The sequence below is a fragment of the Artemia franciscana genome, chromosome 9, assembly GCF_032884065.1.
Source record: "Artemia franciscana chromosome 9, ASM3288406v1, whole genome shotgun sequence".
Classification (NCBI taxonomy): Eukaryota; Metazoa; Arthropoda; class Branchiopoda; order Anostraca; family Artemiidae; genus Artemia; species Artemia franciscana.
Genome location: NC_088871.1, coordinates 34,938,458 through 34,964,168, shown reverse-complemented (window position 1 = coordinate 34,964,168; position 25,711 = coordinate 34,938,458). Strand labels below are relative to the sequence as shown.

Sequence of the window (25,711 nt, the reverse complement as noted above, 5' to 3'; positions counted from 1 at the left end):
TATGTGCAGTTTTCTAATCTAGAAGTAGCCTGGAAACATTTAATGATAACTTGAACAGTAGGGGAAGAGGTTGACACAAAACTGTGTGATACATCATATAAAGGGGGCATGGGATAAACAATACTGGAACTGGAGGAAAAAACAGATCAGCAACATTGATTGACAATTTCAATTTTCAGCTAAGGATCAGCAACTGATTGATTATTGTGCAGGATATTTGGGACAGTGCATCTGCTGCTATATTTTTGGGTGTCATAACACCAGAAAGATTTAGGGTTGTCCTTAACTTCCCCAGCCAATTTTTCCTCAAATCTTCTTTTCAACTCCTTCATTTGGTTGGTTGTTTGATTACAAAAGCATTTGAAGACTTGATACTTTTCTGTGGCCTTATTTTTCAATTATGACTCCATGCTTCATGTTTTCTGTTGATTAGCATGTTTATGTTGGAAGTTATAAAAAGATAAAATGTTTGCCTGGTTTGCCTGAAAATTCTGGTGCAAGACTTTTCAACATTCAGCATTTCCATTTGTACATTGAACCAACTCTCATCAATATCATCAGTAATAAGCTTTTTCTAACTGACATAGGTAAATTTTTCAGACTGGTTTGTAGTTTACATATTTTTGGTGCTTAGAAGAAGGTGAATAGATTGTATACTTCCTGGGAGAATGAACCCAAAGATTTGCTGTTATTAATGATAAAGGAGTGTGTGTGCTATCATCACCTATACCTGTTCTTAGCTGAGTTCCCCAAGGAACTGTGCTTGTGCCATCACTTTTCAACATATATATCAATGATGCTCCTAAAATACTCCAAAACCATCTCACACTCTATGCAGATGATTCCAAGCTCATCAGGGCGGCATCATCTTGGGTGGAGGCTGCCTCAATCCAAGCCAATCTTGACAAGCTGGATGACTGGGCTAGACAATGGCTACTTGAATTTAATTCAAGTAAATGTAAAGTTTTGCATTTTGGCAATAAAAATCAAAAACATATTTACACCATGCAAAACCAAATAACTGGTCAAAGAGAACCCCTAGTTGTAGTTACAGAGGAAAGAGACTTGGGTGTCATAGTTGACTGCCAGTTAAAGTTTAGAAGTCATACTGAAAAGATTGTAGCTAGCATAAACTGCACTTTAGGGACAATTAAATGAACATTCATGACTGGATCTCCACAAACAATCACCAAGCTATACAAGAGTCTTGTCAGACCAAGGCTAGAAACTGGCAGGTCAATTGCATCTCCCTTCTACAAAGTGGACAAGGACATGATAGAGAAAGTACAGAGGAGAGCAACAAAGATAGTAGATGGGTGCCAATGTCTTCTTTACCCAATGAGACTGCAAACTCTGAACTTATGCAGCATGACTTACCAAAGAAAAAGGGTTGACATGATCAACACTTACAAATTGATTCACAACAATCCAGTTCATAGTCTCTTCTTCATTGATTCATCACAGTGGACAAGGGGTCATTCGAAGAAGCTCATAAAGGTCAATGCTCAGAGGAGGGAACGCCATCACTTCCTAACCAACCAGGTTGTAGACCTGTATAACTCCCTGAGTGATCATACTGTATGCAGTAAGACTGTCAAAGAATTCAAAGTCTCACTTGACAAGGAGTAGAGCAATAAGGAATGGAGGCTCAAATGGGATACCTTGGAGTCCCAGACCACAGCAAAAACCCTAGTGAATAAAACCAACTTAATATTCAAAACAATTCTGAATCAATCCACAGGGCAATTTTTGAAGAAATGCAGAGCAATGCTACAGGATGGAAAATCCTTCAATTGCTCCAAGTTGCAATTTAAGGTAAAACTCCAAAATAATTACAACTTGGTCTCTACAAACACAAGGTGTGGTTATAACATTCTTAATAAGAAGGTCAGAATTAGTGAGAACAACCAGATTAAGAATATTGAAGACTTGACCTTATCTGAAACAAGTTGGTTGTGATATTGTCAGACAGATGGAATTATCAGAGAGGCTACACAAAAAAGGAGAATCTCTATTACAAAAAAAAAAACAGATCCATTAATCCATTGGATTTGTGTGTGTGGTTGAAGCAGCATGTATGTGAGGCAGGCAGTATTTGAGCAGTAAACATACTGCTATCTTTTCAAAATGTTATCATAAACATGTCAATTTTTTCTATGTATAAATTTTGGCAAAGTAGGATTTTTGCATCTTTCATAACAGTAAGCTTGCAGCTTGCAGAATACAGAATTTTTCTTCTTGACATGCTATACTGAAACAAAAAAAATGAAAGTTTATAGCACAATTTCAGATATTTTGACATTTCTGAGATAATTTGAATAAATTATTGGGTCAGCTGAGCAGGATGGATCAATAGGGTAGCACACACTAGGAAGATTCAAGTTTAACAAAAAAAAAACATTAGCCTAATTCTATTCATGTAGCATATTTGTAAGCCTAATTCAATGTGCTATGAAAGGGTTTTATAGTACATAAAGACATAAGAAATGTCATGTTCTAATTGGCAAGAAAGATCAAAGATTCATTTCTTGGGTGAGAAAGAGACAATCATGTTAGAAGAAACTGAAGCTTGAAACTGATTTTTTTTTTCTGTTTACTAGGCTATCTCTACAGAACAATTTGAATGTTCACGACAAATTCTGAACACATATTTTGATAATGAACATGTTTTTTTTTTACTGGTGACATATGGAGGAGTGCACACAGCTGTGTTGGCCTTGACTAATTTAGTGTTGTAGACAAAGAGGCTGATAGTAGTGGATGAAAACCGATTGTCTTTTAACGGACTGTCAGAACAAGGCTATCATAGCCTTTGCGGTTATTAAACAGTAAAGAATTTCATAAATAGCTCAAGGTTGGGATAGGATAGCTCACTGGTTTGAATCTTTGGCCTACCTAATCTTTTCTGTTTGTTCAGTTGTCTTAAAGAATGGTACTGCTGTTATACCAGCTAATACTCCAGCACAAACTTTAATGTACTTCATTGCTTGTTTTACCGGTTCAGAAGGAAAATTTTATTACAGAGGCAACAATAAAAATGAAAACAAGCAAGATGGAATTTCAAATATTCTGCGAAATTTTAAAAAGCGATTTTCCGCTTTGACAAATCGAGCAGCTCATGATTACGCAGGTGAAATCAAAAGAATTATTAGCCTCCACAGCCGTGATGTCTGCTTTAAACCAAAAGAGATGCCCTCTTTCCAGAGATCCCTTTGCCTTCCTTGCATGGAAGAGTTCATGGAGAATGGTAGGCTGACTGTTAATTTCGATGATGATTTTTCTATTGCCTCCAAAGGAACTGGGGAATTGATTATTCTCAAGATCGGAATTGGAAAAACGAGGGCCTTCCCCAAGCACTGATGAAAGTCATATTCCTGGGAAATTTGGAAGAATATCAGGATTTCCTCCAAGTTTACACAGATGACCCAAAGGCGGAAAAAATGCAGTTGTGCAGTAGTTTTACCATCCCAGAACCTGTCTCTTTCTTACGGTTTACCCCCAAATCTGACAATTTTCTCTGCAGAGCTTATGGTAATTAAATTTTCACTTCAAGCCAAACAGTGATCAAACATCAGAAGTATATTGTCTGCACTGATTCACTGTCGTCTCTGGATTACCGCTCACACCAGCAACACCAATCAAGAAATGTTGCCATTGAGATTGAAAATTCGGTTACACAACTTGAAAAAAAGGGTTTATCTGCTCTATTTAAATGGCTTCCAGCACACTGTAGTATAACAGGAAACGAACTAGCAGACCAGGATGCAAAACAAGCCTGCCAACTAGGCCTGATCACCCAAATCCCTATTACTGGTCCTTAATTTCTGTCTTCAAACAGTTCAAAAACTTGGAAGATGAAGAGGCTTGGCTCCATTTTTCCCATGCCAAGCTTCTGGATCTCTATGATTATAAGCAGCCGTCAAAAGAAATGTTCCTCACGTCTCGCATCCTTTCTATTTGCCTATTCCGTATTAGATGTGGCCGTGCAAAGACAAAGTCAACACTGTTCCACTGGGAAATAGCCACATCCCCAAACTGCGACACATGTGGAGTGTATGAAGACATACTTTAACTGTAGAAAATATGAAAAAGAGAGGGAAGTACAAAGTAATTTCTGTGAGAAGGCGTTTAAAGTATTCATAATCCGTTCTGTTCTGGGACACCACAGGTCTCATCCTTGGGCTAGACGACTAAGCACAAACCTTTTAGGTAGATTCGATAAGACTACTAGTTTGGTTCTCTATATCTTTCGCCTGAATTTTGCTGGTTATTTTTTTATCCTTCTTCATTTGCAATTATTTCTCATGGCCGTGACTAATGCTGCTATAAATTCTTTCGCACTTGGTAAGGTCACACACTTTTTATTCAAAAACCAAGTTTTTATCCTTATTTATTGTTGTGGATTAACCAGGAATAGTTCTGGAAAAATGATACTGCCAACCACAACAAATTAACTAGGTACATATTAATATGATATTTTTTATTTTTTCTGGAAGAATCTAACCTCTCTCCACTTATATTTCTAGAAGAGAAATTTTCAAGCATTTAAAGCTCTGATCGAATCTACTGTATGTTTCTTATTTAAAGCTACTTTGAACTTTTTTGCCATATTGGAGTCAGTAACCAATTAACAAATGGCTATCCAGCCCTCCTCAGTAAAAAATAAACGTGTTTGTCAATAGACTGATATACCGATCAATCATGCGGTTAGTGAAGCCATTAAATGATTTGTTGGGGCATCGTAGTAATTTTAAGAGGGAGATGGCTTTTCAGTTACGATTTAAGGTTGCTGGAACTTTTAAAGTCGTAATAACTCGACCAAGCACATTACAAGAAACCTGAATTTTTAATAGTACCCATTTTAGGGGAATTTATACCACATCCTTTAATAAGATAGATCATAGTTTTTATTTGCTTCATTTGTGTCCCCTTGGACAGGGGCGTAGCTCCAGCATTTTTATTTGGGGAGGGGGGTGCAAGAGGGGTCCACAGCCAGAGAGTCAAGGGGCATGGGCTATATTATAATTTTACTTCTTCAAATTATGGTAGGAGGGCAATTCCCCCTTCCCTTTGTCCCCTTTAATGAAGCCACTGCCTATGGATACCCATGACTCGCAAATCCATCCTACATAACTTCTATTACAACGCGAGAGAAAATAAAACTCTGCTTTTATTTGAAAATTTAGCTTCTTATTTATTTAAATGGTTCAAGATCTGCCATTTGAAATATATATAACATGGCTATTTGATCTAGATTCTCAATAAAATGAAGTTAAATCAATAATATTTCTTTAGCCGAAATTTATTTTGAGTCACTAGTAATCAGAACTTTAATATTTAGCGGTTGCGAGTTCCGCTTCTTCTATTTCCATAAATTGATAAATACAGACCATTTTGAGGGTCCTTTTATCTGTAAAGTAGGGAATATGGTCAACCAAGAATGGACGTGACTATAACTAAGTTAACCGTCATTTCGACAGTAGTTCTGACATGGTTCAAACAGCAAAGTTTTAATCCTTTGTCAGGAAGGCAATTGCCAGAATGTTAGCCAAAACTTTCAAAGAAATTAAAGGAAGTCCTTTTTAAATAACCTAAGAATATCTTTGAAAAAATTGTTGGAATTCAAAATAACAATTCCAAACATCCTTATATGACCATGTACTGACTTTACTCAGTAACAGGAATTACGGGAACTCAACTAGTGTTTGCGTATACAAAGATTAAAGTGTCTGTGACTATGGAGAGTAAAAAGCTTAAAGTTGATTGAAATTTGGCTTCAGTCAACTATAGTCTGAACTCATATTCATAGTCAAATGCCAAGTTCAGTGTTTGAACCACACATCAAAGGTATATGATACATATATGCAGCTGGAATATCCTGCAATGTAGAAAAGGGATCAAGAATTAAACGCAAAGTTCAATTTATTCAAATTATCAATTCATATCTATTAAACAGTATTTAGGATAGGATCATAGAATTAAACTTTTTAAATATTCACAAAAGAATTCATGATTATTTCACGAGTTATCTTTAATTCTCTTAAATTCCTTTTGTAAATAACAATTATTCAATGCTTTTATAAGGTGATATTCATGAAAATGTTTTTGGATGAAAATTGATACAAAGGATCACAAACGCCAAATTTATAGGCTACTAAATAATTAATCAGTTAGATATTTGTATTAAAAACTTTTAAGGTGGTTCTAACTAACTCCTTTGTCTTTTTTATAAGGCGTAAGGACCATGAACACCAAAGGCAGGTTCTTTGACCTCTTAATTGTACTCCAATAAGATGTTAACTTATTAAAATAGACAATCTGGATGCTATAACACTTGAAAAAAAATATAAATCACAAGCAGATTTATCTATCTTCTAGTATCTTAATGAGGTTTTATTAGTTTCTTACATTTCGGATTCTGATTTGTTGATAAGTATACTATGGTTTTATGTTTGACTGATCAGATGGCGTTTTCCAAGACATGCCTATTTATTTACATCAAAATATTCGCTAATGGCGCCAATAATAATAAGAATTGCAGTGAATTTTAACTGAATGGTAAATTTAATTGTCTCGTCAGTAAGTTAAAACAACGTTCTATGTCTTTATGATCAACCTTTAATTATTATACTTAACGAAGAATATTGAAGTATGGCCAAGCAATACTACTTTTTTGTCTATGTTATGAAATAGGCTAGACCAGCACAATTTTGATAACTAAAAGTTTTTCTAGTACTTTTGATTTAATAGGAAATAGCTTTTCTCATTTATTTGAAGGTAAATGCTCTTGAAATCGGTTAAATGAACCCTAAAGCTTATGGAAACCACAAAGTAGGGCCTAGACCAAGATGTCTGGTAGGCTAGCCTAGACCAATCACCACTTCAATTAAATCAGCATGAGATCTGTAATATACCACTTAGAAACTATATGGTTTAGTAATTGAATTTTGACCATTTAAATTTTCTTAATGAGCAATGCATTCAAGCCTGTGTGATTTGTTTGAGTCTTTTAACCATATAGCCTACAGCATTAATTCTTTTAAATGAACTGCTAATCATTAATAGTGCTTAAATTTACAAATGCACATTTTAGTATGGAGCCTAAGCTTAGAAAATGCTGTCCAATCTTGGATGCAGAATTTTAAAGCTAGAACAAAGTAGCCTAGGCTACTGGGCTATGCTTTAGATGTGTTGCTACGATTGTCCAAAATCTGGTTCATATTAAAATTCATAAGAAATGTTCAAAATTCACTTTTCTCTGCTTAGATTCAGTTAGATTTGCAAATCAGCTTTTTCAGTCTTATTCAAGATTTGACAGTAGAATTTAAGGTAAAATTCTAGTTAATTGACTTCTTGCTATCTCAGAAAGGGTTTAGGTTAGGAAAATGAAACTTTCAGAAATGGGTCTAAAGGCTAAAGTATGTCTGGGGAAGGTATTTCAAAGTACCCACCTCCACTCCTTCTCCCTAACAAGGGCCCTGAAATTTGCCTACATGACAGGTCTATACCTATTAAAATTTTGTCAAAACAACATTTTACCTTAATTTTCAGTTACTAGTTGCTTCTTCTTTACCTTTAGTTCTGAAAATGCAATTCCTGTTATTTGAGTAGAATTTTGAGCCATATCAATGTTTTTTTTTCAAAATTTAGAAAATGTATTTGCATATCTTTAAAACCTTATAAAATGGAATTGAGCAAAGTTATGAAGCTGAAAACAATTTTGTTGTACTTAAATTAAGCAGAAGATCTATTTTGCAAGTTTTCACTTTTATAACACACTTATTTTAAAAAGTCATCAAAGGTCAGGGCCCTCTAGAGAGAGAAGGAGTAGAGGTAGTTGCTTCAAAATACCTTCCTGGGACATACTTTCATCTGTAGATTCATCCCTGAAAGTTTTATTTTCTTAACCTAAACCCTTTCTGAGATAGACAGAAGTCAATTAACTAGAATTTTACCAAATTTAAAGTTAGGTTGGGTTATGTTAAATTAGGTTATAAATCTTAGACATGCATTAAAACATAACCTGTCATTATCAAACCTTACATTAAACTGAAATTGTTGACTGGCAATATTGACTAAATTCAAGGAGCAAAAAGGTATTTTGGACATTCATGGTAACATACAGACATGATATGCATGTCTATCTATATAAGAGAAACACATGCATACATTGTAGATATCCTACTACTGTGGATATATGTAATCTCAGGCTAGTTTTGAACAGTGATATAATTTCATCCTAGTCCTGGGGGGGGGGAAATTTGGAGCCAATCTTCCCAGATTATGTGAAAATCGCATTGCAAAATGAGCTATATAGTGCCATAAACACAAAACTGAAGAAAACTAACCTGTTTCTCTGGATGCTTGAATTACACAGGCTTTTCTTAGTTTTGACAAAATTAGGGTTTAGAGATAGCAGTTGTCCCCTTGCACCATAGCAAATTATGCCTTTGGTGTTGAAGCAGAATACCTATTTGATTATGCTGGTTTATGCTCTTCTTACTAGGATGACAAGGCAAATTTTATTTGTATAGAATTGTCCCATATATAACAGTAACAAACAAGCTAAACTGGATATATTGAATACATAAAGTACAATTGCAAAATCTCCTGAACAATCTCAATCTGCCTTATCAGCCATCTATGATCTTCATATAAAATTAAAGTGTCCATTAGCAAATTCTAGCACCAAGCAATTAAATATATAGATTATAAATTTCAAGCCATTGTAATGCATATAGACACTTCTGAACAGATATGAAGTAGTGCCATTGATCAAAATTTATTTGATGTGTATCATGGTCTTGTGGGTGTACAATTTGAAAAATGATCCTAATAGTCATCTAGAGAACAAGGTAAAGTAGTAGATTATAGAGATAGACAGATATATACTCAGCATTGTAATTTTAAGGGTGCCAGCAAAACCAGATGATGGAGAATTTACTCAACTGTATTTATCTCAAGAGTATAACATCCCAAACATACCTGTTACAGATCCTTGTCACTTAGTTAACTAGAATTACACAACTAGTAACAGGCCTATGATGATCTCTGTTCTCAATCTTTCAACAAAGAAATTCTCCAGAAGTCATACAAAACTGATGGAACATGCAGAATTCAATTATGAAAGAATAAAACAAAATCCAACTATATCAAAAGAACTACAAAGTGCTCTAAACTTAGAAAGTAAAAGGAGAAGGATATTATAATTTTATGGATCATAATCATCCTAAAAAACTTCCCCACCAGCTCAGATAGAAAGTAGACTGCTAACATTGTAGATGGTTCATCCTGTTGTGCATTAGTGAATGGTAGTTTTGTCAGTGCAGAGTCAGACAATAGTTCTTATAGTACAAGATCAGAACAGGTCACTGATTCCAAGTTCCAAAAACAATCAATTTCTTCTGAAAGTAGCTACAATGAATAAAATAGTGGACTTAGTGTTTTCTTCAGCAGCAACAGGTATTTATGCCTTTTGTGAAGTGAAACCCAAAAGGACTGCTAAACTCTGAGAAATCAAGATACTAGGATATAAACTAGTCATATCAAAGCTGGAATGCCAGTCTGTATTGGTTCAATTTATAAATGTCCAGGTTTCCCTTACTTTGGAAGATCACTCCTTGAAGTGATAAAGTCTATTACCTTAAATTCCTGCTGGATCAGTCTAAAGATTTTCCAGAGTTGATGTTTGAAGTTGTTTTCATTGTTTTTTAGTGACCAGGTACAATTGGAGGATCTGTAGCACCCTAGTCAAGTTTATGAAGGTAATGAAGTAATGAAGGCCCACTTTGGACACAAGCATGGCAAGATGACTGTCATCGTATGCTATGTCCAGACCAATGATTCTGATGATGCAACTAAGGAGGATTTCTACTCTGCTATGTCCAGATGCCTTGCAACAGTACCTCCCCCCCCCATGATAAAACTGTTCTCCTTGGCGACTTTAATGTGACAGTGCGTGATGATATGGGTTTATGGCATGGCACAGTTGGTCCTGTATCCCCTGACCCACTTAACGACAATGGGCTCCACTTACTTGAACTGTGCTGATCTCACAACCTTTACATTGCAAACACCTACTTCCAATGCAAAACTATTCATCAGTACATGTGGTATAGTAATGACGGTTGTACAAAGAAAATGATTGACTACGTCATTATTTCCAAATGCTGGAGATCATTGGTGAAGAACTGCAGAACTTACAGATCAGCAGAGTTTGGAAATGCAGACCATAGGCTTGTGTGCACTGATCTTTGGCTTCACCTCCATGCACAATGATCGAAAAGAAAACCTGTCGCTGCAGATATTGGGAAACTAAAGGAACCAGATACTTGCCAGAAGTACAGTATCAAGATATTGAATTGCTTTGAGGCCCTTGGCTCACTTAATAGCAGTGAAGATCTCTGGAAGCATTTTAAATTGCAGACCAGTGAAGCAGCACAACTAATGCTTGGCAAGAGGAGTTATTCAAAGAAATCATGGCTAACTAATGAAACTACTACTGAAAATAAAACTCCCACCTTGGGTCCTGTCCAGGGATGGTGCACTTCTCTCTGATGAAGGTTCTTGTCTTGAGCGGTGGAAGGACCACTTCTGTTCGCTCCTCAACAATACTGGTCTGTCTGCCTAATGATTGTCCCAGCTAACCTTGCAGTCAAAGACCTGGAACAGATGTTCCTCCAGATGAGCCTTTCAGCCCCTCAGAAATTGGACATGCAGTAAAAAAAACTCAAGAATAATAAAGCTGCTGGTATCTGTGGCTTAAACTCAGAGCTGCTAAAATATGGAGGTCCTGCAATGCTCCTGTTTCTACACACCCTGTTCTCTACAATCTGGCAAACAGAGATAATTCCCAAGGATTGGTGGAAGGGTGTCATCATCCCCTTATGGAAGATAAAAGGCTTGAGAAGCGACTGCTCCAACTACCGGGAAATAACCCTACTGTCAGTCCCTGGCAAACTGTTTTCAATGGTCCTGCTTGATTGATGTTGGAGCATCATTTGAAAAATCTGGTAACCAGAGCAAGCTGGTTTTATGTCAGATCATTCAACCATTGAGCAGATTTTTACAATTTAACAAATAGTAGAGAAGACCACAGAGTTCCAACAGAAAGCATTTATTGCCTTTGTTGACTTCCGTGCTGCATTTGACTCAGTCAATCGAAAAGCTCTTTGGTGGATTCTAGAGTTGACTGACCTACCCAAGAAATATTGCAGACTTCTCAAGGTGCTGCACCATGGGACGGAGAGCTGTATACAAGTAAATGGTTGGCACAGCCCATTCTTTCAAATCATGACAGGGGTGCGCCAAGGATGTGCAGTGGCCCCAGAGCTCTTCAATGTCATCATAGATTACATTATGACAAAACCACTTCACATCTCAGCTTTGGGCTCAAATTTGGAGATCATACCATCTCATATGTCGATTTTGCCAATGACTTGGCCATTCTGGCGGACTCCATGGAGCAGCTGCTGGAAGTGCTCCAAATTCTGCAAGAAGAGGCTGCCAAAGTAGGACTGCATATAAACTGGAACAAAACTAAAATTATGGCCATAATTTTACCCATCTTCTCCTGCTGTTAACTCTCCAGTTAGCCTGGACAGCACCACTAGCGTCAAGGTTGTTAAAGAATTCACCTACCTGGGCTCTGTAATTTCTTCAAATGGCTCACTTCTCCCCGAGCTGCAGGCAAGATTATCTAAAGCATCTTCTGTCATGGGTAGACTGAATCGTCACCACTGGCGAAAACCAAATATCAGTCACACAACAAAACTGCAGATCTTCAATGCTCTAGTCGGCTACATGGCAAGCATCAACTGCAACCCTCAAGAAAATAGACATATTTCGTTCAAAGAGCCTGAGGAGGATTGAGGGCCTACGATGGTCCGACTTTGTCAGCAATGAAAAGCTTCTGCAGCTCACAAAATAGTCTTGGTTTTTGACTCAAGCAGCCGAGCAAACCTTATGATGGTTTAGGCATCTGCTTCGAATTCCACCACATCTACCCACAAAGATGGTCTATGACTTTGACCTTATCAAAGTTGGTTGGAAGCGACCTCACGGCCAACTGAAAAAACGTTGGTCCGACAGCCTGTCCAAGTTCTTGGCGATGGCAAACATCAGACAGGGCAAAGAGCAAATACTCGCCATGGACCAAAGTGGGTGGAGGAGGCAGACATCACTCTCTATGCTGAGCAGTGCCGGCAGAAGACTTAAGTCAAGTTTATACTTCATCTAGAACCTCTCAGCATCCAGCATTCATTTGAAAGTATCAACTGTAATTGTATCTTCAGGGAGTTTGTTCCAAGTGTTGACAACTCTTGAAGAAAAAATTTGAGTGCAGAATTTGGTTAGGGTAGACTGTTTGACAAGTTTCAGCTGATGACCTCAGGGTAATGAATTAGGACCAACAATTGGAAATAATGCTGATAGAGACTACTTCTCTACTGACAGAGAAGTATTTTAGACAGAAAACCTTCTACTAGTTGGAGACTTTGACATACATTCTGTCCTATGGTTGATGGTTGTGGCTATTCTGGACAAGAATTCAACTGCCACACCCAACCTGTAGTAGCAGGGGCTAACCAGACTCTTGGTATCCTCAAGCCTACAAGCAATAGGGACTGATATTTATAAAAGCCTTGTGATACCTAGAACTCTGTAAAAGCCTGGTGAGACCAATCAATTAAACATAGATTAGATTAGATTAATTTATTTCAAAAACATGTATACAAAACATTTTGCAGCACCTGCTAAGAAAGCCCCAAGGGGCTTGTTGGCAGCAGGTGGCAGTCGTCTCTACTCTACATATTACTATATACAAAGATTCTACTTATGACGCTCACACATTATTACTATACTTTTGCATCATTACCATACTATTCTTTTGCAAGGAAGAATCTCTTAACAACAGCCTTGAAGGAAGCCAAATGACTTGAATTTCTTATTTCAATTGGAATAATATCCCATACAGAGGGGGCAAAATTTCTAATCACCGAAGAAGCTCTAGCCGTATTTCTAAATGGGTGTACCAAATTTGATGCCCCTTGTGTATTGTGGCTATGAAGATCACAATTAATGGAGAAAAAATTTTCGAAAGAAGAGGGAAGTATATTATTAATAAATTCCAGGATGAGAACCACCAATACCAGGTGGTTCTTGAATCTATTGAGAGACAGGTGACTAAATGTGTAAACGGTCTTGAGGATAAAGAGTGTGGATGTCAACTGCTGAGCCTAAAACTACCAACTATGACATATTGCCAACACAGAGGCAATATGATGATGACCTATAAGTTGCTCCAGTCTGATGACAAAGATATGTTTGAACCTGCCCAGTTGTCAAGTACCAGAGGTCATTCAGCAAAGCTGCTCTGCAAGCTTTACAAGACAAGAAAGAGAAACAATGTCTTCTATAATCAAATCACAAGTCTCCAGAACAGCCTAAGCAAGACAACAGTGGTATCTACAACTATTGATAGCTTTAAATCAAACCTTGGCATGGACTGGGCAATAAAACCATGGCTCACTCAATGGGATGCAGCATCATGTCCCATGACTCCATCATCACTAACTGGTGTACACTGGATTTGTCCATATTGATAGCAAGTGTAATTTAAGGTAAGAATCTCCCAGGCCATTTCTCAAGTGTCTAGCTAACTATTCACTTTATCAAGCAGTTAGTTTTCCCAACTAAGCATGAGGTTGGTCAGAACCCATGATTGCTTGACCTTGTTATAATGGATGACTGTAAAGCGTTACTAGATGTGATCCCAACATGCCAATCTGTCCAAGAGGTTATATTGTCATAAATGTTCACTTAGACTACTCAGAACAATCAGCTTTCTCTCAACGTGAGTACAGAGATAAATGTCTTATAAAGCAAAAGTTTGCAGTGAAGGATTGGTCCTTTATTAATGAGAGTTATGTTGATGAATCCTGGAATAGAATCAAAAAAGCATTTGCAGAAAGCTAATGGAACAGGATAAGAGGGCTATTGCAACAGTCAAGTAAGTCAAGCCCAAAATGCTTTGGAATTCTGTCTTGCATTATAAGCCAGGACAACATTATATCACACATATTAAAGCAAATGGGTGATTGGTAGATAACCCAAAGGAAATTGCTGATGCCCTAAATAAGCAGTTAACCATATTATTGATTGCCCCAGTTACAGTCAGTAGGATCAAATGGTCTATACCCAAGGCTTCTCAATGAACTGCATGTTGAACTATAAAGCCCACTTGCTCCCTTATTCCATATTTCTGTTGGTGAAAAGTGTATTCTTAAGACTTGTTACAGCCTACATAACCCTTATATATAAGGGTGGTAGCAAGGAAGATGCAAGGAATTACCAGCCAATCAATGTTGTTTCTATAGTTTGAAGGCTACTTCAGCTGGTCCACAGGGCATTCACCCATGTATCCTACATGGGCACCATACAGTTTTGTGTCAACCTCTTTCCTTGCTGTTCAAGTTATTGTTAAATCTTTCCAGACTTCCTCTGGATTGGAAAACTGCCCTTATCATTGCTATATTTAAAAAGGTAGAAAGGACCTTGCTGAAAATTATCAACCCATTAATATAACATCAGCAGTTGTTAAGGTTCTTGAAAGAATAATCAATGCTACAGTTGTTAAACACCTTGAGGCAAATAATGTTTTACATGGTTCATAACATGGCTTTTGGTCAGGAAAATCTGATGACACCAATCTCCTTGAATTGTATGATCACGTTACCAAGTTGCTTGACATCAGGGTGCCTGTGGACAGATGACAAGAATTGATTATTCTCAAAAGAATAATCAATTCTATAGTTGTTAAACACCTTGAGGAAAATAATGTTTTACACAGTTCACAACATGCCTTTGGTTCACAAAGATCTGTTGACACCAATCTCCTTGAATCATATAATCACATCACCAAGTTGCTTGATATGGGAGTGTCTGCTCACATGATTCTGCTTGACTTTTCTAAATCTTTTGACATAGTGTGTCACAAGCAACTTGCAGTTGAATTATCTACAGTCAAACTTGAAGAGAAATCCCTGCTCTAGATCTTTGATTTTCTTTATTTGGGATCTCAATGTGTTCAGTTATTTGATGACTCTTGTAATCATATTCTTTCTTCATCTATGCATGTACTGAGTGGAGTTCCTCAGGGAAGTGTTTTAGGTCCTTCACTGTTGAATAACTTCATCAATGAACTCTTTATACAGATGACCTGAAGCTTCCTGAATCAGCTTTGTCCTTTGAATGTCATGACCTGTTACAAAATAATAAAAAGCTGAATTTTCCTACACTTGTTTATAGGAGAAAAAGAGGGGATGCCATTTTAGCCTACAAGTTTAGGGGGGTAAATACTCTTCCATCATTATTCCCCACTATTTGTACCAACCCAAGAACTACAGGTCATCATTTGGAACTTGTAAAGCAGTCTACAATATCTAGAGTCTGCACTTAGTTCCTTTCATCATGTATTGTCAAAAGTTTGAACAAACTATCTAATGAAACAGTGACTACAGAATCCATTGATGTTTTCAAATGAAGGCTATATGCTGAATGGTCCTCCAGAAATTGTAAGCTCACTTGGGATGCTACTGAACATGGAACAGCACCTGGTCAATAATAAACCTTGTATACAGCTCAGGTCATTAATCTGGAGCTCTACAAGAAGAAATCCTTAGATTGCTCCTAGCTGTAATTTAAGTAATTGAAGGTGACCCCTTTTATAGTGCAGACTTGATTATTTGATAATAAAAGGGATACTTGTAGGTCATTATGATGTCACCATGCTAGCATCTAAAGGCAATTGTTAGCTGCAAGCTTTTCAGTCTCTTGCTGCATGAGAGATCTTGTAGGTCAGCTATACACTTTAGGAAAGGGCAGTAAGACATACACCAAAATCTATAATAGGTCTTACTATAGCTTTAAGAAGACTGTATGGGGCTACAAGTTATTTTGAATTTGAGAAGACCAAGGCTTAAGTTTCCTATTGAAATTGTTTGTCACCAGTGGCTGTGGAACTGTAGTCCTAAATTTGATGTTAAAGTATCATCTGACATGATGTACTGTTTACACTGATGATATCTTTATCACTGATATGTGATGATATAACACTGATACTGATATAACAATGATGATGACTGTATCACTGATGATAAAGAGGAAGCCAAAGCTTTTAACAATAATTTTTGCTTCTTGGTTTGTGGCCCCTACTCTACACAACAAAGTGCCACTTATTTCTGATAATCAGGATGTGACATTTGAACATGTGCCTGTAGGCTAATGAAGATTACAAGTTATCACATAATTTAGATTCAGATAAGTTCCCAAATGGTTATGGTTTTGCAATTGTATCATATCTTGACTAGTTTGAGTTCTGGCAGAACCATTTGGTTGGCTGTACAACTTGTGCTTAAAGAAAGGTAAATGTCTTGTTGTATAGAAAGAATCAGTTGTAGAACCTCTTCATGAAAAATGGTTCTGCACCAGATATGGGCAATTATAGATCTTTTGCTATATTTCAGAAAAGTTGGTACTCTCACAAATACAGGATTAGTTTGAGTCCAACCATTTTCAGCAGCATGCATAACATAGTTTCTATAAAAGAAGATCTTCAAATGGTTGGATTTCTGAAGTGGTAGTTGATTTCCGTTGAATGACAGACAATCCTGTGTTATATGACTCTATTTATTTTAATTATTTCATGGCTTTTGATACAATATCTATTGAATTGCTGATTGCTAAGTGTAAAGCTTTATATGTTTGGACCATGTGTTGTATCTTGGATAAAAAAAGATTGTTTGACAAATAGATTTTAGTCAGGCTTATGTTAGTGTGGCTATCTTCTCAATGCTTGAAGCTGTCAGGGGTGTTCCAAAGGGTAGTTGCCTTGGTCATATTTTGTTTTGTTTGTCAATGATATTATCTTATATCACCTTTACCTTAAATTGTACTTGCTAGCAGTAGGGTGGATACCCCTAGTAATTAAGGTATTGGCTGTTAAGTCTTGACATAAGCATTGCATGTCTGCCATTTTACATTGATAATAGATAATGGATTTCAGCCCAAAAACAGTCCCTTGGGGAACCCCACTTACAACAGCACATAATTCAAAGAAAGCCATGTTGCAATTACTTGTAAAAAGTAGAACCTGCCATGTTCAATCAGTCAGAAAATCAATGACCCAATTGACTATATCTCCATTATATGCTAATGATTACACCTGCATGATCATTGATATAATTGTCAAAAGTATCCCTAAAAATAAATTTGGAGGACTACACAGACTAGAATAAAACTAGATCACATGTAAAAGCACTAGATTGGGATGCTTGTTGCTTCTTCCAATAAAAAAAATAAACAAAAAACAAATGAACACTTTTCAAATCAATTCTAATGGGTGCTGAAGCTAGGTAGGATACAATACATTATTTGGTTATTAAACCAAGAATCCCTGTCCTGTCACCAAGCAAAAAGGCTCGCAATGGCTGCAAAGTTTCATAATCAATAGATTTCTTCAAAAATGTATAGAAAAAATCCTTATCATTGATGTTAAAAGCAACCCAAAACTCTTCTGTAGGTGTGTGTAATTAAAAGAGTCAAGATATATGTCAGATTATCCAAATCATAAAGTCTAGGGGAATCAATTTTAGATTCAAAAGAAATAGCTTATATACAAAATAGCAACTTAGTTTAAATTACTTTACCTTAAATCACATCTTCTAGCAACTAAGGTTGAAGAACCTGCAGATGTTTTATTCTCAAATCCATCAAGTCTCTCTGTCAGGTTTCTCCAATTGGTTCGTTTTTCCTAAACTTTTAGTTATTATTGCTGAAAGTCTTAATTTTGAAAAGCTTACCAAACTCTGGTCTGATATTTATAATTTAAAAAATTTTGATGAGAAAATGGCTACATTCCACAAAAAAGCTAATTGATAAATATCAAATTTGTTTCCCAGAAAAAAGATTCAAAAGGTGCTCCAGTGATAAACCTTTTATTAACCAAACTATAAAAACACTAATTAGAACCAAATTGAAGCTTTTCAAAAATGTTAAACTGGATGAAGCCAATAAACTAAGAAAATCAATTAAAAGAGAAATTCTGTAAATTGGCGCATTTGTACTATAAAAATAAAGCTGAAGAATTGTTCACTAATAAACCAAAAAATTGGTATTCCAAGGTTAATAAGTTGTGTGGCAGGAGGCTTGAGCAGCTTAACTTCAACCTATCAAAGCCCCCAGCTGTTAGGTTTAGAACTAGCTTGATCAGGTCCAGGTTGAGGCTAGAACGGTAGCCAATGATTAGGGAGGATGAGGTCTCGACTACGTAAAACTGCTGCGTGCTGCTCATGTTGTCTTTGTACCTACATGATAGTTCGCAGACTCCTGTTACTGGGATCCGTGCTCCACAATAGCTTGTGAGGCGCTTACTGGTGGGTTTCATGGTGGGCTTTGGTGTGATGAGGTCAAAATACTTCTTTGGGATGATATTCACCTGGGCTCCTGTGTTGATCTTAAATTGTACAGAGAACTGGTTGTTGATAGTCAGTGGAATAACTGCTTCGTCTTGTTCTTACTTTGCTCGATGGAGTAAAGGAAAACAGTTTCGTCGCCGGGGTTTGTATCTGTGGCATCTTCATCAACTGCACTGACCGTCTTACTTCAACAGACCCCGGCAAAGTGGCTGGTCTTTTTGCATATGGAGCAGGTTTTCCCCTTTTGCAGGACAGATGTGTGAGGGGGAGTATGTTCTGCCACAGAAGTAGCATGCTTTACTCTTAAAGCTGCTTGCTTCTGTTTGTTTGTTTCTACCACTGTTCCGGTTTTGGTAGCGGGATATAGCGTCGATCTCTTGTTTAATGGGGGCTGGCCTCGTTCTGTTGAATATCTTGAGTTGAGCCTGGGTTGCTTCGTGGCTTCTGCACATAATGGTTGCTTTATCCAGTGTGAGTTCATCGCCTTCAACCAAGAGCTTTTCATGCACATTTTGGTTTTGGATTCCACATACAATTCGATCCCGAACCATTTCATCTGGGCCTGAGTAGGAGCATGGTTTCATTAATGTCCTTAGATCTGTGATGTAGTTTTCCACAGTCTCTGTGTCGTTTTGGTCTCACTTCTGGAACAGGTATCGTGCAAAAACTGTGTTCTTCTGAGGTGAAGCATATGCTTTGAATTGAGCGAGGTAAGGTTCGATTTTATGCAGCTCTTCAGGCGCGACGTTGAAGGTGTTGAATATTTCCCGACCTTTTGCTCCAGCCCAGATGAGTTTGTAGGCACACTGTACTTTTTCTGTTTTGCCTGAAAGTGGCCCTGCAAACATCAGCTTAGCGTGTTCTTCAAAACGGTCCCATTCTCCTGAAAGGGAGTTGACCTCCCAGTTTATTGATGGCTGAAGGACGTCCATTGTTATTCAGATCCCACTTCTGACACCATGTAATGTCGTCTATTGAATAGGTTTATTGACCCAGGCTACCTACGAAAAAACATCACATGAAACTTCCATACAACGTAATATAAAAATACTACACTTCCAATAATCAAAATAAATTCCTTGCTTCTATTGTCCAGAGCTTTCCAGCATTGTTCAACCAATTACCAACAGGACCCCTATCCCCTTCTTTTCCCACTGTTTCCCCATCTGAGACAGAGGGAAGAATTGTAAAACTAACAAAAACTAGTGTTGGTCCTTTGAATATCTTGCTTCCTTTTATTAGTGCCTTTGGTGACTTCCTTTCTAAGCCCTTGTCATTCCTGTTTAACAAGTTTACCAAGTCTGGGCAAATTGCAACAATTGGAAAGAGGGTTTCATAACCCCTTTTAAAAAGAAGAAACAGAAAGCCTGGTTTTTGAAGGCGTTTGTCCTATTACTCTTACTCCTATTTTCTTGAGACTTTATGAAGGATTCCTTGCAGATTGGCTAAAGGAAAAAACTCTACCTCCTACTGACCTGAGGCAATTTTGGAACCTAAAATCCACTTCTACTTCGCACTACCTCCTTTCTCTTGTTGACCACATCAGGAAAATCCTCAAAAAGTCAAATCCTGGCTAAATTTTATTTCCATTGACCTTCAGAAAGCATTTGACCTTGATAACCACAATATTTTAATTGAGAAACTTGTTGGTGAGTTCAATATTGATCCCTTACTGGTGAAATTGGTTGCCTCCTTCTTAACAAATAGATTGTAGGTTGTCAAATACCCGAATCATTATTCAAATCCTCTCCCTGTCCACAATGGCATACCCTAAGGTACTCTCCTATGTCCCCTATTTCAGTCATGATTAACAGCTTTGTGAAGGAATTCCTTGACCAATGGAAATTTGTTGATGACCTTATGTTTGTTGAAACTTGCTTCAAAAATTTAGTAAGTGACCCTATGAGTATCATCAATGAAACTGGAGATGAGGCATTGGACTTAGACATGACAGTAAACCCCTCTGTGTCCATGATAATGCTGGTTTGTTTCCTCAAATCCTCCTCCTGAAATTTCTAAAATCCCTCCTGAAATTTCTGTGTCCTTGTTTAAATTGCTTAACATCACAATTTCTTCAAATTTAAACTGGGATATCCATGTTAAAGACATAGAGACATAGACATCATCCATAGAGCTAATGTATCTATTGCCCTCCTCTTGCAAAGAATAAAAAAAATTGGATTAATCCAAAAAAGAGCCTTGCAAATAATTTTCAAAGAAGGCAAGGTGCCATGCTCTCTGCTCCTAAAAAAAGTTAGTCTGGAAACCCTTGAGGGAAGGAGGGTTTTATTGTGCCTCCGTTTTGTGAAGAATGCAATAACAAACCCTCTGACAGCAAGAATTTTCCCCAAACGTCACTTGTCATCCAGATTACGGCCGCCTTGAGCTGTTTCTGAGTCCATCCCTATTTTGTTCTGCACTTGCTGCATTATTTCCAGATATGAATGAAAAAACTTTTGTCCTCTTCATCACAGTTAAAATGAGTAAAATATCCCACTTGTTTCTCCCTATTGTTTCTCTCTTTTTTATTATTGGCTGATAGTGCTGTCAAGGTTGGTGCACTTATTTGCTTGCCCCCTCCCCCCCTCTGTTTTTTAGTTTCGCTTTTAATTTTTATATATTTTATATTTTGTTTTCTTTTTTGTGTTTATTCAATTATTTTTTTCCTCCCAGTTTTTTTTACCAGTATTTATGGTATTTGGTATTTACCAAGTGACATATAGCCATCATAATTTTTGTCTGTCTGTCTGTCTGTCGATCCTGGTTTTGCTAGTTTGTGTACTTCCAGATAAGCTAGGATGATGAAAGCTGGCAGGCGTATCATGGACCAGACCAGATTAAATTAGAAATAGTTGCTTCCTGATTCAACCATCCAAGGGGGGAGCAAGTGAACAAGGTAGTTGAGAAGATTTTATTTTGCTGATAAAACAAATGATTGTTGTTCGAAGTATGGCTTGCTGGTCTAGTGGTATGATTCTTGCTTAGAGTGCAAGAAGTCTTGGGTTTGAATCCCAGACCACTTCAATTTTTACAAGAAGAAGATCCAAAACTAGGTACATGATCAATATAGCTATTGCTGAAAGTTGGCAGGCGTTTCAGGGACAAGACCAGATCAAATTAGAAATAGTCGCTTCCCTGATTCGGCCATGGGGGGGGGGGAGTGGAAGGACAGTTAATTTGAAAATAATGGGAAGAATGAGGTATTTTTAACTTATGAATGGGTAATTGGATCTTAATGAAATCTGATATTTAGAAGGACCTCATGTCTCAGAGCTCTTACTTTAAATCCCAACCGGATCTGGTGACATTGGGGGGAGTTTGAAGGGGAAATCAGAAATCTTGGAAAATACTTAGAGTGGAGAGATCAGGATGAAACTTGGTGGGAAGAATAAGCACAAGTCCTAGATACATGATTGACATAACCAGACCAGGTCTGCTTTCTTTGGGAGAGTTGGGAGGGGATTTCCTGTGCTTTGATGAGTTTGATGCTTTTGGACATGCTAGAAGAATGACAATTGGTAGACGTGTCAAGGACCTGTACAATTTGACTTAATAACAGTCGTTTCCTCGATTCGACCATCTGGGGGGGGGGCTGAAGGGAGGTGAAATCGTAAAAATTGAGTTATGTTTATCTTGACCTTAATCACCCATTCATAATTCATGAATTGGATCTTAATGAAATTCAATATATAGAAAGATGTCATATCTTAGATGCTCTATTTTCAATTTGGATTGGATCTGGGGACATTGGGGGGTGGAGAGGGAAACAGAAATCTTTGAAACAGGAAATCTTGGAAAATGCTTTGAGCGGAGAGATCAGGATGAAACATGATGGGAAGAATATTTCCAAGTTCTAGATACATGATTGACATAACTGGACCAGATCCTATCTCTATGTGGGAGTTTGGGGGATTTCTAGTGCTTTGGCAAGTTCAAGAATAAGCCCAAGTTCTTAGATCTTGTTATCTTTTTAACTCTTTTATTGACTTTATGCGGTTATTTTATTGACACTTTTTATGGCACAGGTATTAACCAAGTGACATATATAGCAATCGCAAATTCTGTCGGTCTGTCAGTCTGTCTGTAGGTCTGTCAGTCCTGGTTTTGCTACTTTAGGCACTTCCAGGTAAGCTAGGATGATGAAATTTGGCAGGCTTATCAGGGACCGGACTAGATTAAATTAGAAATAGTCGTTTTCCCGATTTGACCATCTGGAGGGGGGAGGAGTAGGGTGCTGGTTAATTTGGAAAAAATAGAAAAAATGAAGTATTTTTAACTTACAAACGGTTGACCAGATCTTAATGAAATTTGATGTTTGGAAGGATATCGTGTCTCAGAGCTGTTATTTTAGATCCCGACTGGATCTGGTGACATTGGGGGGAGGTGGGAGGGGGGAACCTAAAATCTGGGAAACACTTAGAGTGGAGGGATCGGGATGAAACTTGGTGGGGAAAATAAGCACAAGTCCTAGATACATGATTGACATAACCGGAACGGATCCGCTCTCTTTGGGGTAGTTGGGGGGGGGGGTTAATTCTGAAAAATTAGAAAAAATAAAGTATTTTTAACTTACAAACGGGTGATCGGATCTCAATTAAATTTGACATTTAGAAGGATATCGTATCTCAAAGCTCTTATTTTAAATCCCGACCGGATCTGGTGACATTGGGGGGAGTTTTGGGGGAAACCTAAAATCATGGAAAACGCTTACATTGGAGGGATTGGGATGAAACTTGGTGGGAAAAATAAGCGGATGTCTTAGACACGTGATTGACATAATTGGAACGGATCTGCTCTTATGGGGGGGGGGTTAATTATGAAAAATTAGAAAAAATGACATATTTTTAACTTACAAAGGAGTGATTGGATCTTCATGAAACTTCATATTTAGAAGGACGTCGTAACACAGATCTCTTATTTTGAATCTCAACCAGATCCAGCGTCATTGGGAGGGGGGGGGGGACTGGAAATCTTAGAAAATACTTAAAGCGGAGAGTTCAGGATGAAACTGGATGGGAAGAATAAAAATCTGTCTAAGATACGTGACTAACATGAGGTATTTGTAACTTACGAAAGGGTGACCAGATCTTAATGAAATTTGATATTTAGAAGGATCTTGTGCTTTAAAGCTCTAATTTTAAATTCCGACCAGATCCTGTGACGTTAGGGGGAGTTTCAGGGGGAAACCGGAATTCTTGGAAAACGTGAAAATTGGGGTATTTTTATCTTACGAATAGGTGATCAGATCTTAATGAAACTTAATATATATATATATAGAAGGATTTTATGTCTCAGATGCTCCATTTTCGACCCGAATTGGATCCGGGGACATAGGGGGTTGGAGGAGGGAAACAGAAATCTTGGAAAACGCTGAGAGTGGAGAGATCGGGATGAAACATGATGGGAAGAATAGGCTAAGCACAAGTTCTAGATACGTGATTGACATAATTGGAACGGATCCGTTACTGGGGTATATGTGTTAATTTGGAAAAATTAGACAAAATGAGGTATTTTTCACTTAAGTACGGGTGACCGGATCTTAATGAAATTTTATATTTAGGAGGTATTCATGTCTCAGAGCTCTTATTTCAAATCCCGACCAGATCTGTTGACATTGGGGGGAGTTTGAGGTGGAAATCTTGGAAAACGCTTGGAGTGGAGGAATCGGGATGGAGTTTGGTGGATAGAATAAGCAAATGTCCTTGATACGTGATTGACGTAACCGTACTGGATTCGCTGTCTTTGGGGGAGGGATTCAGTGATTTGGCGAGTTTGGTGCTTCTGGGCGTGCTAGGACGATGAAAATTTGTAGGCATGTCAGGGAGCTGCACAAATTGACTTGATAAAGTCGTTTTCCTAGATTCGACCATCTGGGGGGCTAAAGGGAGGGCAAAAATTAGAAAAAATGAGGTGTTTATAACTTACGAGTGTGTGATCAGATCTTAATGAATTTTCATATTTAGAAGGTTATCATGACTCAGAGCTCTTATTTTAAATCCTGATCAGCATTAAGCCTCTGATTTTCCTTTTAAATCAATCTATTGATTCTTAGAATTTTGTTAGAGCTCATACCATATGAGCTCTTGGCTCTTAGCTCTTCCTCCCTCGTCACAAGTGCCATATGAGTTCTTAGCTCTTCTTTAGTTTCCCTATTATATATATATATATATATATATATATATATATATATATATATATATATATATATATATATATCTTGTTCTTTTTTATATTTGTTTGCTTATTTTGCCCCCTTCCCCTTTAATTCTTTTTCTGACTTGTATTTGTTTAAGTTTAGTTAATTATTGACTCATAAATGATTGTTCATTATGATTTTTCTTTTTTGTTCTTGTTTTTCTGCATTTCTGCCAGTTTTAGTGCAACCATGTGATTTGTCGACTCTGAAGTCCGAAATCGACCCTTTGTGGGCTTGTGATAGAGATTTTTTTGAAATAAGTATCTTATATATCTTATAAGATGTCGCCTGGTAATTTTGACGTGATATTCATGTCATAGTTCATGAGAAAACTCTAATAGACAAAACTTACAGTTCTTAAGTGACTCACAAAACTCAAAGTTCTTCAGAGAAAACTCTAATAGATCGTAACCTGGGTTATATCAGGCAATGGTTTTCACCTTATTCTTTAATTGTCTACTGACATTACCTAATTTCCATACCAAGGTCGTCTGTGAAGGGCTTGCAAATCCAAATATACTTGAACAAAATTCTTGATGTGGCTATTAAACGAGTTATCTTATTATTTAGCTGATCTACTTGCAAGTCTCTTGTGACTGTCCTTAAACTTGGTAAGGTTTCAAATGAATTTAAAAAGGTAGACAGTAGTTCAATTCATGAAAACGGGAGGATGGGTAGTCCTAAAAATTATGGTCCTATTAGCTTGATAAGTATTACTGCAAAAGATGGAGATGGAGGGTGTAATTAATGGCTGTTTAATCATGTCCAACATGGCATCAGGAAGGGAAGATGTACAGCCACCAATTTAATATACACTTATGAACAAATTACAAAATGATATATGAGGATAATCTTGTTGACGCAATATGACTGGATCTATCTAAGGCCTTTGATAAAGTTGTCCATCATGTCCTTTCCCATAAACTTTATGCCTACCAACTGCATCAAAATGTGCTTACAAACCGCATCCTGTGAATAGAAGATTTTCTCTCCAAATACTCCCATTGTCTTTTCCAGTTTCATGGAAGCAAATTATTGTCTG

At 37.3% G+C, this 25,711-nt stretch overlaps 2 protein-coding genes across 4 annotated transcripts in view; one reads left to right on the top strand and one right to left on the bottom strand.

Annotated features, from left to right (window-relative positions):
* Positions 1-3,065, bottom strand: part of LOC136031329 (serine beta-lactamase-like protein LACTB, mitochondrial) — a 53,825-nt gene extending 50,760 nt beyond the window's left edge. For both annotated transcript variants that reach the window (XM_065710813.1, XM_065710812.1), the window contains exon 1: positions 2,896-3,065. In XM_065710813.1, the coding sequence (XP_065566885.1) occupies positions 2,896-2,984 (89 nt within the window). In that variant the 5' untranslated portion in view covers positions 2,985-3,065. The remainder of the gene's footprint in view (positions 1-2,895) is intronic.
* A 3,416-nt stretch (positions 3,066-6,481) lies between these two features.
* Positions 6,482-25,711, top strand: part of LOC136031328 (uncharacterized) — a 57,630-nt gene continuing 38,400 nt past the window's right edge. The window contains exon 1 of one of the 2 annotated variants that reach the window (XM_065710810.1): positions 6,482-6,558. The gene's annotated coding sequence lies outside the window, so the exon portion shown is untranslated. Of the gene's footprint in view, positions 6,580-25,711 lie in introns of both variants that reach the window. The other variant, XM_065710811.1, reaches the window with a different exon arrangement.